Source organism: Sturnira hondurensis, unplaced genomic scaffold (genome assembly GCF_014824575.4).
Source record: "Sturnira hondurensis isolate 20B ecotype Veracruz unplaced genomic scaffold, ASM1482457v3 Scaffold0010803, whole genome shotgun sequence".
NCBI classification, from domain to species: Eukaryota; Metazoa; Chordata; class Mammalia; order Chiroptera; family Phyllostomidae; genus Sturnira; species Sturnira hondurensis.
The window spans coordinates 930045-944402 of NW_028083434.1; the positions used below are offsets into that span (position 1 = coordinate 930045).

The 14358-nt window shown below is 43.4% G+C and overlaps 1 protein-coding gene across 3 annotated transcripts in view; it reads right to left on the minus strand.

Moving 5' to 3' along the window:
* AIFM1 (apoptosis inducing factor mitochondria associated 1) overlaps positions 1-14358 on the minus strand; it is a 33067-nt gene that overhangs the window by 3779 nt on the left and 14930 nt on the right. For all 3 annotated transcript variants that reach the window (XM_037059319.1, XM_037059318.1, XM_037059320.1), the window contains 10 exons: positions 14031-14155; positions 13776-13906; positions 10876-10966; positions 6851-6935; positions 5916-5992; positions 4501-4609; positions 3629-3736; positions 3195-3283; positions 2621-2761; positions 630-772 (listed from right to left, as the gene is read on the minus strand). In XM_037059319.1, coding sequence (XP_036915214.1) covers positions 630-772; positions 2621-2761; positions 3195-3283; positions 3629-3736; positions 4501-4609; positions 5916-5992; positions 6851-6935; positions 10876-10966; positions 13776-13906; positions 14031-14155 — 1099 coding nt within the window. The remainder of the gene's footprint in view (positions 1-629; positions 773-2620; positions 2762-3194; positions 3284-3628; positions 3737-4500; positions 4610-5915; positions 5993-6850; positions 6936-10875; positions 10967-13775; positions 13907-14030; positions 14156-14358) is intronic.

Sequence of the window (14358 nt, forward strand, 5' to 3'; positions counted from 1 at the left end):
ATCCCTTACTTTGAACTCTTGATCTTAAGGGTTACAAATGAGCGGGCTACCTTTTTTTCTTTTTTTAAAAAAATATTTTATTTATATATCTTTAGAGGGGAAGGGAAGGAGAGAGGGAGAGAAATATCAATGTATGGTTGCCTCTGTTGAGGACACACAATGTATCATGTGTCCCCTGCCAGGAAATGCAACCCAGGCATGTGCCCTGACTGGGAATTGAACCGCGATCCTCTGGTTCGCAGGCCTGTGCTCAATCCACTGAGCTACACCAGCCAAGGCTCTTTTTTCTTTTTTATCAGCATGTAAGGCTCATTAGGGTTAGCAGCAAAGAACAAATTAAAATACACTCTCTCTACCTAAGAGCACACTTTTGTACCCCCTACTATAGTTTGAACTCTGAGCTATGTCAACAGAAGTGCTGATGCCCTCTCCATTCATTCAGCTAGTCTTAAGTTATGCTGAATGGGACCCTTTAACCAGACAGCTGCTTGGGGGTAGAATGCGTGGACATGAGTTGGAATCCTACCCTCATATAAAATGAATGGACCCACAAGGAAACCAAACCATAACCCTGGTTCCATTAATTCTGTGTTCGAACCAGTTCAGTCCTCAAGGCACAAAACTATTACCAGAACATTGACTGATGCCAGTATGGCTTAGCAGCTCCAGTCATATTTTCTCCGGCCAATCTTCCACTCACAACAGCATGATCATGGTGCTCTACTCGCCTCCTACCCAACTTTATGTCATAGAAGCATGCAGCATCTCCTGCCTGCAGAGACATATACATTACATGAGCACGTGATAAAAAAAAAGCAAGTTAAAGACAGAACATAAACTTTTGGGGCTCGAAAACACTTGTGATGCCACCTAATTAATGTTTTCCATCTACAGGCCAGAATCATATATACGCTATCAAAATAGTTGAGATTCTATTTTTTAAAGATTTTATTTATTTAAATTTGGAGAGGGGAAGGGAGAGAGAAAGAGAGGGAGAGAAACATCAATGGGTGGTTGCCTCTCACATGCCCCCTTACTGGGGACCTGGCCTGTAACCCAAGCATGTGCCCTAGACTGGGAATCGAACCAGCAGCCTTTTGGTTCACAGACCCGCGCTCAATCCACTGAGCTATGCCAGCCAGGGTGAGAGTCCATTTTTTAAAAAAACTATTCTATGCTTCCACAAAGCTAACCTAAATATTCTATGCTCTAGCTCATAATTATTTCTTCTCATTTTGCCCTTAACAGAGACAGGATGTTTAATAACCATGATTTGCAGAATATTCTTTCCTATGTGCGGAAACAGTTTTTAGACATGAATGCCTCTTATCTAGAACTCTTTTCCAAGATAAGATTTTTTTGTGTTATTCAGTATTCATTCATTCAACAAATATATAGAGTACTTATACTATACAAAGCATTATACTGTCTGAGTTGCTTGCCCCAAGGAGTGTATAACATAGCTGAGGAGGGTGCAGCATTGTTCCTCACTGCAGTGCAATGCAAACAAGAAATGTGCCATTGTACAGGTACAAATTAAGTGAGCTCAGTGTTTCAAAGAGAGAGAACCTACGGCTGCAGGTAAATAAGGCCAGTTTTGTGAAGGAGGTGGTATGTGAGCTCTCCAACCCTTTGCTCACTTTTGTGGCTATTCAGGTTCCCCCAAAGACGTCCCTAAAAATTCGACACATGAGCAATAGTGAAATAAACTATAAAATCCACTTATTAGAATAGTATACAGTCATTACACTGTTTAGAGAATCTGAAGCAATGTGGAAAATGCATCATAATGTTAAGTGAAAAAGAAAAGAATATAAATATTTATACATAGTATGCTTGCTGTGACTGTCTCCAAAAAAAAAAAAATTTATGCACAATAAAATGAAGGGAAGGAAATACACCAAAAAAGCCAGTGGTTACTGCAGGTGATTTCTAGGTGATGTCTCCCTTTCTCCTTCTTGTCTGTCTACCATACTGAGCATGTTTTTCTTTTATAACAAGTTTTTTAAAAAATCCAGTACATTTTATCTAAGAAAAAAAAGCTTTAAATGAAAACACCCTTCAAAGTTTCTATGTTCTTAGCTGTAGAGTCCACAAACACAATACACTTGTAATGCTCTAACAATGGAGAAATTACTTCATGCTTCCGACATACTATATAGTCTTGTTTGTATCACATCTGATTGTTCAAAACAGCTAAAAATAGTTCTCAAGGAAAATGAAAATGGAGTAACTTTCTTTCCTAGAGAATGTCATAAAATTGCCTCATCCTCTAATCCCTGGACTCACGTTCAGGCAGAAGGAACAACAGATGTGTCTGAAAGCTGTGCACACGCCCACCAGGATCATGCTGATGGCTGCTGCCAACAGCAGCACTGGAAGAGCTCTAGTTCTGTAGGCATGTACAATGCTCATTTCCTTTTGCACTGGCTTACAGTGGGAGACCATACTTGATCTTGTAAATCAAGCAGTTCATAAGTATCTGTTCTCTACCCATGGCTTCCAAACATTCTGACCCTATCATGCTAAGGTACTAAATGAGCTTTAGCACCCCACTGGGTAGACTTGCTCTGAAGCTGGGGACAAGGAACCATGCTTGGTCTTGGTGTAGCATACTTACCACCCAGATGTTAGAGCGTGCTTGGAGCTCTGCATTTACCCGGAAGCCACCAAAATCTGAATCTATCTCTAGTCCACCAGTCTTGGCCAAATCAACATTGGGCTCTAGGCCCACAGCTGCCACTATGTGGTCAGTTTCTACCTGAGGGAAAGAAAATAAATAATTCAGTCAGTCACCACAGTTTCCCTGTATGCCCATGGACATAGCAACTGCACATAATGCCATTAAGAATGGGACTTTGTATTTTTTAAAAAACCATTGCTTCATTGACCTCTGGTAAAGTCTCCTGCTCCACACACTCATACCCCCTATCACTTGAAGAGAAATCTGTCACCTCCGGTCTCAAAAATCTGCGATAAGATAGTAAAGGGAGACGGAAAAGTGGGTCACAGGTGTCCACTCTGGTTCTCATCATTCTTATTTTAATGCAGGGACAGTTCATTCAGAAAATCATGACAGGTTAATGGTGGCTGCCAAGAAAACTAATCTACTGGTATCAAATGAACAAGTAAGAATGAGGAAGGGGGAGGGGAGGGCTAGAAGGTCATCTGGCAGCCTTTCTCCCTCTCCTTACCTTCCGGCCATCTTTCAGCTTGATGAGTAACTTGCCACCGCTGACTCCAACTGATTGCACAATAGCATTGGGCAGCACCTTAACCCCCTCTGTGAAGGCAAACAAGACCTGAGGCTGAGCCTGTGAGCGTACCACCTTCGTGAAAAGTAGGGAAGCTGACTAGAGGCACCCCCTCTGAAAACCACTAATCGCCCATATGCAGGCAACCTTGGGGCACCGCAAGGACCTATGCATGTAGTTCATTTTCAGCACTTCTGGGAGTTTGGTGCGTAAGATTCAGAACACCTACATGAACTTAGCTGGCCGGAGAATGGTGGAAACATTTCAACCACTGGGTGATATCGCTTATGTCAAAGGGGTTCGCAAAGAAGTAAACATGGCATTAGGCCTAACTCAGAGGAAAGAGGGGCAGCATATGGAAAGAGTCTCTCTACCTCGTCTGACTTTTTCCATGGTCCAGTTGCTGAGGTATTCGGGGAGGACCTTTCCCATATTTCCTTTTTCAGGAAAGAGTTGAATCACTTCAGTGCCTAAGGCTTGAGCTGGGAAAAAGAAAAAGAAAGAGTAGGGATAGCTGGGGGCGAAAGCCGGTCCTAAAACAGGAAGAGAAGTAAAGGAGTGGCAGGCAGGCAGGCAGCCATCTACTATGGCAAGGACAATGTTCTGACCCAGGTGAAAGCTCCCACTTGTGGGGCACTGGGGCATGAGGGCATTCACAAAAGCCAGCACGACAGCTGCCAGAACTGTTGTCCCTGGCTTAGAATACATATTGTGAACTCAGGCCTCACCTCAGGTTTACACAAGTGCCGTGGCACCTCTGAATAGTAAGCACCCCACTGAGAAGGTACCCCGATTTCACATAGCTTAGGAGAAGTGGGTGCCCTGAAACATTCAGACTGGAATTCACAGATGTGTCAAGCTGGGAACCATCATGTGTCTGAAGGAAGTCTTTGACTTTTACAGGGAGCAGCAGTTCAAAGATGCGTCCACTTCTGTAGTTTACACTGCCTTTACCATCTTGATAACTCACTTTCCTTATTCTTTTATTTCTAAGGCCTCTTAGCCTGGAAGCTAGAGAAAAGGAAAGAAAGCACTGCTACTCAGTTGCTCAGATAGCAGCTTTGTGGTCACTAAAGGATCCCTCATCGGAACTAAGCTCAGACAGAACTAGCTTCTTAGAACACCAACCTTAGTTGAACTTTTTCTACTGATCCTAGCAAATGCATCTCTGGAGTCTGTGAGAGCCCTGAAAAGCGTGTGATATCAGATCATAGGGTAAAAATCGAGGTCATTCCCCAATACTCACCTTTTCTGCCAAGAGCACAGGCCAGTTCGCTACCAAGGAAGCCTCCACCAATAATCGTAATCGACTTGACTTCCCGGGAAATCTTCTCTAAGGTTCTAAAGTCTCCAATCTGCAGGATCGCACCAGTTTAGTCCATTGATTTCCCAAAGGGGCACAGGATGACAATACCAGGAACCATCTCCTGCTAAATCTTCGACAACGGTGATTTGCACATACAATCTCCTTATATAAAGTGGCTCAATTATAGCTCATGTGTTATTTTTAAGAATTAAAGTAGTGTTTTCATTTTAATACCTTTTGTATCAAAGAATGACATAGCTTATGGGAGGCACTGGCTTCTCATATAAGTAAAGCTGGGAACGTTTGTTTCCAAAAAATAGGTTTTGTAGCTGAAATGCCTGAGTTTGAAATCCAACTTAGCCATTTATTGCCCAGGTCACTTCACCAAGCCACTTACCCTTCTCTGCTTCAGTGACATCTACTATAAAATGAAGAAAATAAACTGCAATGGCTGAGTTTTTTAATGAAAGATAAAATAGATGATACATAAATAAAGCATCTCCTAACACAATGGTCAGAAAAGGGAACCCTAGAGAGGACAGGTGACTTGCTCAAGGTCCCACAGCTTATTAGTATCTTTTAACTACGGAAGTCACATTTTGGGACAGCCCATGATATTAGTGTACATTTCTTTTTCCACTATCACACTCCTAGCAAAAGTGGTTTTCAACTGGGGGCAGTTTTACCCCTTCACCCCATGGGACATTTGGCATTTTGGGCTGTCACACTGGGCGTGGGGAGGTGCTGCTTGCAGCTAGTGGGTAGAGTTCAGGGACACTGCTAAACATCCTGCAAAGCACAGAACAGTCCCTCATAGCAATCACCCAGCCCAAAATGTCAGTAGTTCAGAGGCTGATAAACCCAGTTCTGACAAGAACTTAAAGGACGGTACAAATCTTTTCAAATACCCATAACAGTGGCTAGAAAATTTAACAGTTTTCATAAGCAAAGCACGGTGATAAGCAACCCCCCTCTTCCTTCCTCACTTAGGTACTCTTATTTTTTCTCCCCAAAGTCTCCACTATAGAACTTGCGATGAAAAATGCCAAGAGACTATAAGGAGTTGCAATGACTCAAATGCATCAGGAAAAAATAACATAGAAGGGCAATCGGAAGGAACTATAGCAAGCAATGAAAATACCAAATATATTTTTCTCCTAGGAGCTTAAAACCCTTGAATGAGGTATTTGAGGTGCAGAGAGAGGAAGTGACTTGCTCAAGGCGAAATAACCAGTCTGTAGAAGAGCCATAAATAGAACTCAAATCTTCCAATTCCTGGGTGGGTACCTGGGGACCATAAATTTATGCTACCTCTTCAAAACCGACACGATGAAAGCACTAAAGCAGACAATTACCTTTCTGAAAAGTGTTGTTCTACTCTTCACCTCTGCTCCAGCCCTATCAATGGCAGACAGAGTTCTTGGAGTGCCTCCTGGAAATAAGAGGAGGAAAAGCCTTCAGCCCAAGCTGAAGCAAGAGCTAGCCCAAATTATCTCCCCCACAAAGGTGATGCTGTGGTGTGTGTATTCCTGCTGGTGCTACAGCCATAGGATTGGAGGCTTTGTTTTGCTGCAACTTGCAGCAGGCTTCTGTCAATTTCCCTTGAGAAGCACATTCCAGAGTATCTCTTCAAAGGTCCCCCACTTTCCACACATATGGTCACAAGGCCTCACTTTCTGCTTCCCTCCCGGTTCTCTTTCACTAGTTTCTCACCAGACAGCATAGCTACTTTGTCTAAGAACTGCTCCAGTCTCTTTTCTTGATTTCTGATTGGCACTGAGCAATGAACGCACAAGGCTATATCACTTTCTGGGCACAGGGCAGCATGTAGGGGTTAAGCAGGGAGCGTAAAAAAAAAATGCAATCCCCCTTAATATCTATCCATGCTTTTTGGGGGAAAGAACAGCAAGGATAACCCCAGAAGGGCTATTGATGGGATGCCTAGAGGTAGCTGAGCTTTGTACAAAGATAAAGAAATCCACTTCAGAGAGTCTGGGTTTTGGTGTCCTTAAAATTAAGTGATACTGCCCTGGCTGGTATAGCTCAGTGGATTGAGCACTGGCCTGCGAATCAAAGGGTCACTGGTTTGATCCCCAGTCAGGGCACACACCTGGGTTGCGGGCCAGGTCCCTGTTTGGAAGTGCATGAGAGGCAACCACACATTGATGTTTCTCTCTCCCCCTTCCCCTTTTTCTATAAATAAATAAATAAAAACTTAAAGTGTACCTTCTATATTGACACTTGAATGAGCTATATATCAGGGAAGAAAGGCATGTCCAGAAATACTCACCTGTTGCAATCAAGCACTTCTCATAGGTTATTTGAGAGCCATCATTAAGTTTCACCAAGTTGCCTCTCACATCCAGCTGTACTACCTGGTCCAGACACGCACATACACACGCACACAAAAGATTTGAAGATAAATTAGCTTCAAGCCATTTTTATTGAGATATAATTCACTTAACATAAAATCCACCACTTTAAAGTGTACCATTCAGTGGTTTTTAGTATAGTCACAAGCTTGTGCAACCGTCACCACTATAATTCCAGACCATTTCCACTGCCCCCCAAAGGAATCCTGTACCTCTTAGCCATCACCCCAATGGGAAGAATTAGTTGTTAACCTAAGATAATCAATCTTTCAGAAACCATTTCTGGGTAATCACTGGCACCACAGCTTCTCGTACCCAGTTTCCTGTGGCCCTTGTCCCCTAAGCAACCGACATGAGAGCAAGTCCCTACAGTCCCAAAGTTCCTACTCAATTTGTGGAGATGAAGAACAGGGACAGACTTTTGTGTTTGGTGCCTTGGAACCCTGACTTCCTTGTTAACAACTCTCCTACACTGTTGCCATTTTTACAGGATGCTTTGTCCAACTTCTAGCCCTCAATAAAACTTAGATGCCTCCCAAGACTTCTTATCTTCCCCCCAACTCCTCCCTGTCACAGGGCCAGGAGGGGCTGTTGGCTCCTGCTGCTTCCAGATCCTGGTGTCCTCATCTCCTTTCGAGGGACAACTACCTGTATCCCTACAAGACACTGTTATCCAGTCACCCCCTAGCCACTCCTCCTCATTCACTGGAGACCTCTGAACCTGTACTGAGGTCTCATACTTTACCTCTGAGCCACCTCCAGAATCTTGTTATTGCTTGACCTCTACTTCTACTTCAGACACCCCACTCTTTGGTCACAATTGTCCATCCTTCCAGCTTCCTGTCAGTCCCATTGTCATCTATACTTGCTTTTGATTTTCTCTGTTCATCCGGCAGGTTATTCAACCTCAACTGGGCTAGTGGTAGATCATCCAAACTGCTCTCTTGCCAGACCCCTACTTCCCTGTACCCTATTTCTTTTTATTGTGAAAAGCTTGAGCTTTGGAGTCACAGAGACTGGGGTTCCAATTTCTGCTCCACTCCTTACTAACTTTGACACCATTCATTCAAGATATATTTATTAAGCACCTACTACATGTCAGATATTGCACTAAGTGCTGGGGGTACGATGGTGAGAAAGACAAGATATGTTCCCTGCCTTCAGAGTCTAGTAGCAAAGACAATTTAATGAGCACTACAAGCAAATATAAGAAATCAGCTGAGAAATGCTGTTATAAGGGCAACAGAGATAGTTCTAGGAACATAGAACAGGCACACTCAATCAAGCTTTCTGGAGGCAATGACATACACTGAGATGAGATGGATGAGCAGCTTTTTAGCCCTCTTTGTTTTGTGGTGGGTGAGCTCCCTCTTCAATCCAACCCCTCTACTCAACCTTCACACACTTCACTCTCGCATAACCACCTGGCATCCTAGTTTATTGCAAAGACAAGTGAGGCCCTTAGATGTGATCTGTCTCAGCTTCCTATAAGGTTCCCGCCTCCCAACGCCCAAATAAAGACCATACTTTCTTCTGGCTTCTGGAATGAGTTGTCTTTTCCATTCTGTTTCTGTGTCTGACCCCCATTCCTTCCTTTCTTTCCCAGAACCTTCCCCTATTAGTCTCCCATTCATTCCCCTAAGTCTGTCCCATCCTGAAAGTCTCACCTTTGATTCTAGATCCTCCTGAAGCTTTTCTCCAACTGCCATCACCCTGTTCTCATTCAAACCTTTTGAAATACTAGTTTATCAACTCTTTTCTAACTTCACAATGATATCTGAGCCACTAATCAAATGGGCCATTTTATAATTCTTTTCTTACCAAATTCCTTTGTTGAAGTAACATCGTACACCACATCCTCCTCCTTGAAACTCTCTCTGATCTTGGCCCCTGCCCTGGGCTCTCCTCATACTGCCCTTTAACTTCTTTCCTAGTCTCCCTAGCGGACTCTTCTTAAGCCCGCCTCTGAAAAGTTAGGTTCCCAGGGTTCCATCCTTACGCTCCTCCTGTTCTGACTACAGAACTCTGTGGGAGACCTCACCCACTCTCATGATTTCAACTCCTACACATATGTGGATAATTCTTGAATCTCTGTCTAAGCCTAGAACCCTCCTCTGAGCATCACGGTCATATATCCAACTGCCCACAGAACAGCTCCACAGACACTCTACTTCATACTTAACAGCCCCAAACTGAATTTTATTTCTCTGCTAAGCTAGATCTTCCTCTTGCAATATCTCTCTTGGCTGGGGATATCTGAACACCTACCACACAAACTGGAAACCAGAAAGCCATCTTTGCCTCCTTCCTCTCCCTCATGTTCCACCTTCAATCTATCGCCATGACTGTCCAGTCTGCCTCCTAAGCATGTCTACAGGGTTCCCCAACTCTTCACCACATTGCTGCCAGGAAGCTACACATTGATGTTGGTAAGAGCTTGAGCTCTGCAGTCAGAATACTGCAGTCAGACAGATCTGGGCTCAAATCCGGTCTCTACCACTTATTAGGTGTGTGATCTTGGGCAAGTTATTTAACTTTTTAAAATCTCAGTGTCTGTCTCTATAACATGGAAATAGTAACAGTACTTACCTCATAAGATTATTGTGAGGAGAAAATGAGATAATACGCATAAAGTGTTTTGAACTGTGTTGACTTCATCATCACCCCTAATTTGGGCCCCCATCATCTCTCACCCGGACTATTGCAATAGGGCTTTGAAATGGTCTATCTCTAAATAGTCTTGTCCCCCTGAAATCCATCCATGCTCATCACAGCCCATGGAGTGGTTACTGAAAATTCAATCCAATGGTATTATATCCTCATCTAAGACCCAGCAGCTCCCCAGTACCTATGGCACAAAGTTCAACCTCTTTCACACGACAGAGCTCTCTGGGATCAGGCTCCTGCGTGACTTCTCAGTTTCATCTCTTGCCATCCCTTAACTTGTACTTTCTGCTCTCTCAGTACCTACGTGCTTGTTTCCCTGCACCCAACATGCTTTTCCATATCCCCGTGCCTTTCCTTATGCAGTTCCTTTTTATTTGCATGCTCTTCACTCTCATCTTGTGAATGCCTCTTCATTCCATAATATTTCCCATTCTATAAGACCTCCTCCTCCAGGAAGCCTTCCCTGAAATCATCACTATACTGAGCACACTTCCCAGTATAAGTCCCACAATATACTGTGCATATCTTTCATATTCCATATCTGTTTGCTATGATTATCTGTGCATATTTCTATGCACAGATAATCATGTTAGCCCCTACAGGGCAAGGGCCTGTGTGTTATTTACACATAGGGGATACTTTATGCTCTGGATCTCATCTAGTCTTGTCTTTGCTCTTGATAACCCTTCCCTCTCAACTCCTCTCAACTGGAACACTGCCATTAGTTTACAAATATACTCTAGTACCTCCCATCAACAAAAGTGAAACATAACACAACAATACAAAACCTTCCCTGCACCCCACAAATGCCCTCTAATACCTGCTCCCATTACTCAGACGCTTATCTTTGTAAAGTCTGACAATACTTCCATACTGACCCATGCCTGAATTACTTTACTATCTGGAATACCCACTCACCAATCTCTCATCACCAATAATCCCAAGGAAATGTTAGTGTGCAGAAATAGGAAGAAGGGAGAAGGGCAGAGATGCAAATCAGGAGAGGGACTGGCTTCAGGGTCATGGCCCTCAAATGATCTGACCTCCCTGGGAAAGGTTAGTTGGCATGCTACTCTAGGTTCAAAGGTGCTTTTCCCAAGAAGACACACTAAGCATTGTAGACTGACAATATTAATCCTAAAATGATTCAATCCTTCTTTGATAAACTACAATGGCAGGGCAGATGTAAACGGCACTGGGAATACAAGTCACCATACTCACTGCCCACATGGGCACATACGTGGAGCCTGACAAAGGAAGCAGCCTACTAGCTCACCTTCTTCCCAGTGAGGACAGCCACACCACCATTCTCAATGTGAGGCAGGTCATGAGCAGAGACATAGAAAGAAGGTGGCTGGAAGTATATGCTGTACAGAGAAGAAGGAAAAATGTTATACACATATGGAACTGCCATCAACTTCCCCCATAAATGTAGTAACGTTGTTTCCATCATGAAGCACTTTTAAACATTTTCCAAAGTAAATCTCCATGGTCACTAAATCTTGGTCGTGACTTATACATACAGAGGTATTTTAGAGCGGTAGTTCTCAACTGGGGGTAATTTTGTCCCTCCCCTGGGGCAAGTACATTGGGTAATGTCTGGATATATTTTGGCTCTAACAGCTTGGGTGAAGGGATGTATCTAGTGGGCAGAAGCCAGGGATGCTGCTGAACGTGCAATAGTCCATAGACCACCCCCATAACAAAGAATTATCCAGCCCCAAATGCCAAGTACTGAGGCTGAGAAATGCTGCTCTGGATATAGGTTCATTTCAAAATGAACTAGGTTTAGCTTCTGAGATGATTTTGCCTCAAACAGTAGGCAGTAACTATGAAATATTAATTAAGGGATGGTAAGATAGTTGGAAGTATGCATCCTGCTTGAGAAAGGAACACGATAGTGAGGGTGAGGGAGGTGGGAAGATTTATGAAATCTGCTCAATATCAAAAGGATCACTAATGACAAAAAAATTGGGACCCAAAGTACATGGTAGAAAGAGATCCAAGTCATTCCTTAGAAGAAAAATGCTTTCTAAGTCTCTTATGTAAACATTTAAAAAAATATTTCATTTATTTTAATCAATAGGAGTTCCAGCAAAGATAGAAGCGTAGGTAGAAACCCTTTGCTTACTTGCACAACCAAAAGGAGGATGACAACTAATCTGAAATCAATAAACAACCAGAAGTGCCAAAAAATCAAACTGCATGGAACTCTGACAACCAAGGAATTGAAGAAACAGTCACACAGAACAACCAGACGGGGAAGGCAGCAGATAGAGAGAAACCGCTGTGAGGAGGTGGGGCTGGCTGTGGTGAGAGGGCAGGCTGCGTGAGCCGGGTTGACTTAAGGGGAAACTGAGACTCAGAGGTGGCAGTGAACTATGGTGGTTGCCGAGGTGGAAGAAACTCCCAGTCTCACATGAGAGAGCTCACTGAAAAGTGTATTAGAGATGAGCAGGCGAGCTGCATTGTTCCCTCTCTGCCCCCACCCCCCCCACCCCCCGCCAACAGGCAGTGCCGGGTAACAGTGCAGCAAGCAGGGTTACTCTGCCCTGGGTGAATACCTAAGGCCCTGCCCCCTTATTACTTAACAGGCGCCCCAAGCAAAGAAATATGGCCCAAATGAAAGAACAGAGCAACCTCCAGAAAGAGAGCTAAGTGATGAGGAGATAGATAACCTATCTGATGGGGAGTTCAAAACCCTGGTAATCAAAATGCTCGCAGAACTGACTGAGCTTGGTCACAAAAGGAAAGAACAAATGAAGGCCACCCAAAGTGAATAAAGCAAAATATTCAGGGAACCAACAGTGACAGGAAGTAAACCAGGACTCAAATAGATGATTTGGAACAAAAGGAAGAAATGAACATCTGACCAGAACAGAATGAACAAACAAGAATTCAAAAAAGTGAAGAGAGCCTTACCCACCTCTGGGACAACCTGAAATGTTACAATATCCGAATTATAGGAGTGTCAGAAGGAGAAGAACTAGAGCAAGAAATTGAAAATTTATTTGAACAAATAATGAAGGAGAACTTCCCCAACCTGGTGAAAAAAATAGACTGCCAGGAAGTCCAGGAAGCCCAGAGAATCCCAAAGAAGTTGGACCCAAAGAGGAACACACCAAGGCACATCATCATGAAGTTACCCAAGATCAAAGATAAAGAGAGAATATTAAAAGCAGTAAGAGGAAAGGAGAGAGTTACCTACAAAGGCGTGCCCAAGAAGGGGCTGGAAAGAAGTATTCAAAGTCATGAAGGGCAAGGACGTACATCCAAAAATACTCTATCCAGCAAAGCTATCATTTAGAATGGAAGGGCAGATAAAGCGCTTCTCAGATAAGGTCAAGTTCAAGGAGTTCATCATCACCAAGCTCTTATTATATGAAATGTTAAAGGGATTTGTCTAAGAAATTGAAGATCAGTGTACAACCCATGGGCATAAACTAAGGGTAGGGTGCTGGAGGGTTGGGGGTGGAGGAGGGATAAAGGGGGAAAATTGGGAAAACTATAATAGCATAATCAATAAAATATAATTTTAAAAGATTTTATGTATTTATTTTAGACAGAGGAGAAGGGAGAAAGAGGGAAACATCCATGTGTGGTTGCCTCTTGTACGACCCCTACTGGGGAGCTGACATGGCCAGCAACCCAGGCATGTGCCCTGACCAGGAATAAAAACCGACGGGAATCAAACTGACGTCCCTTGAGTTTGCAGGCTGGTGCTCAATCCACTGAGCCACACCAGCCAGGGCTTGTGTAAAAATTTTAATAAAGAGGTTCTTCTTTAAAATGTGCCTTCTCCACCCCTACAATTCTGAATATCTGCTAGGATGTGAAAGAAAGTTTTATAGAACAGTGTCTTAGAAGTGACAACATAGGCTATAAACTGATTATCCCTGGAAAAACCTAACGTAAAAGTCCTAGAAACAGGACCATTAGTACTTCAGAGGCCAACATTACACCTTCAATTGTTGGTAGATTTGGTAAGAGAATATAGGGCTTCTACCACTGTAACCTGTTGTCCCTAAGCTGTACCAAGTGTGTACCCGAGCAGACTCCTGTGTGCAGCCATGCTATCCGTCCTATGCATTGCACATGGTCCATGAAAAATCTTGACCTACTCCCTCTTTTTAGTTGAAGTTGGTAGTCAGGCCCATTCTACATAGGCGAACACACCTTCTCTCTTTTCCATTCCACTGTTTGAATCTTAGTGTCTTTGTGACATTTGGATCATCTGAAAACCACAGTTCTTTTGAAAGAGGAGGTCGCATGTACGGCAGTTCAGGATCTTCAGATACAATCAGTACCTTTAGACACAAAATAATACTTTTCAGAACCAAGTCATTTCACAGGCAGATGTCAAAGTGTTCATATTGGATAAGTGCTTGCAGACTATACCCTCTGTGACAAGCAAGACAGTATGTGCCTTACCCTGGCCCCAGGATCCCGAGCCCGGATGGATCTGGCCGCAGCAAAAGCAGCAGTACCTCCACCAATGAGCAGGAATGGAACATGACTTGGTACCCTGACCTGAGGAACTGATTCTCCTTCTAGAGCTGTAAGCAACAGACCAGACACGGTGAATTTTCTTAAAGTCTCAGATGACTCCTTGCCACCTCAAAAAATAAACCACCTTATCTCAGTCCTTTACATAATGCTCGCAAAACACTGTATGTACACATTTTTCGTAACAAACTTCTCAACATCATGATGGGCCAGGAAAAGCCAGTATTCCCTTCATTTCATAAGTGAAGAATAA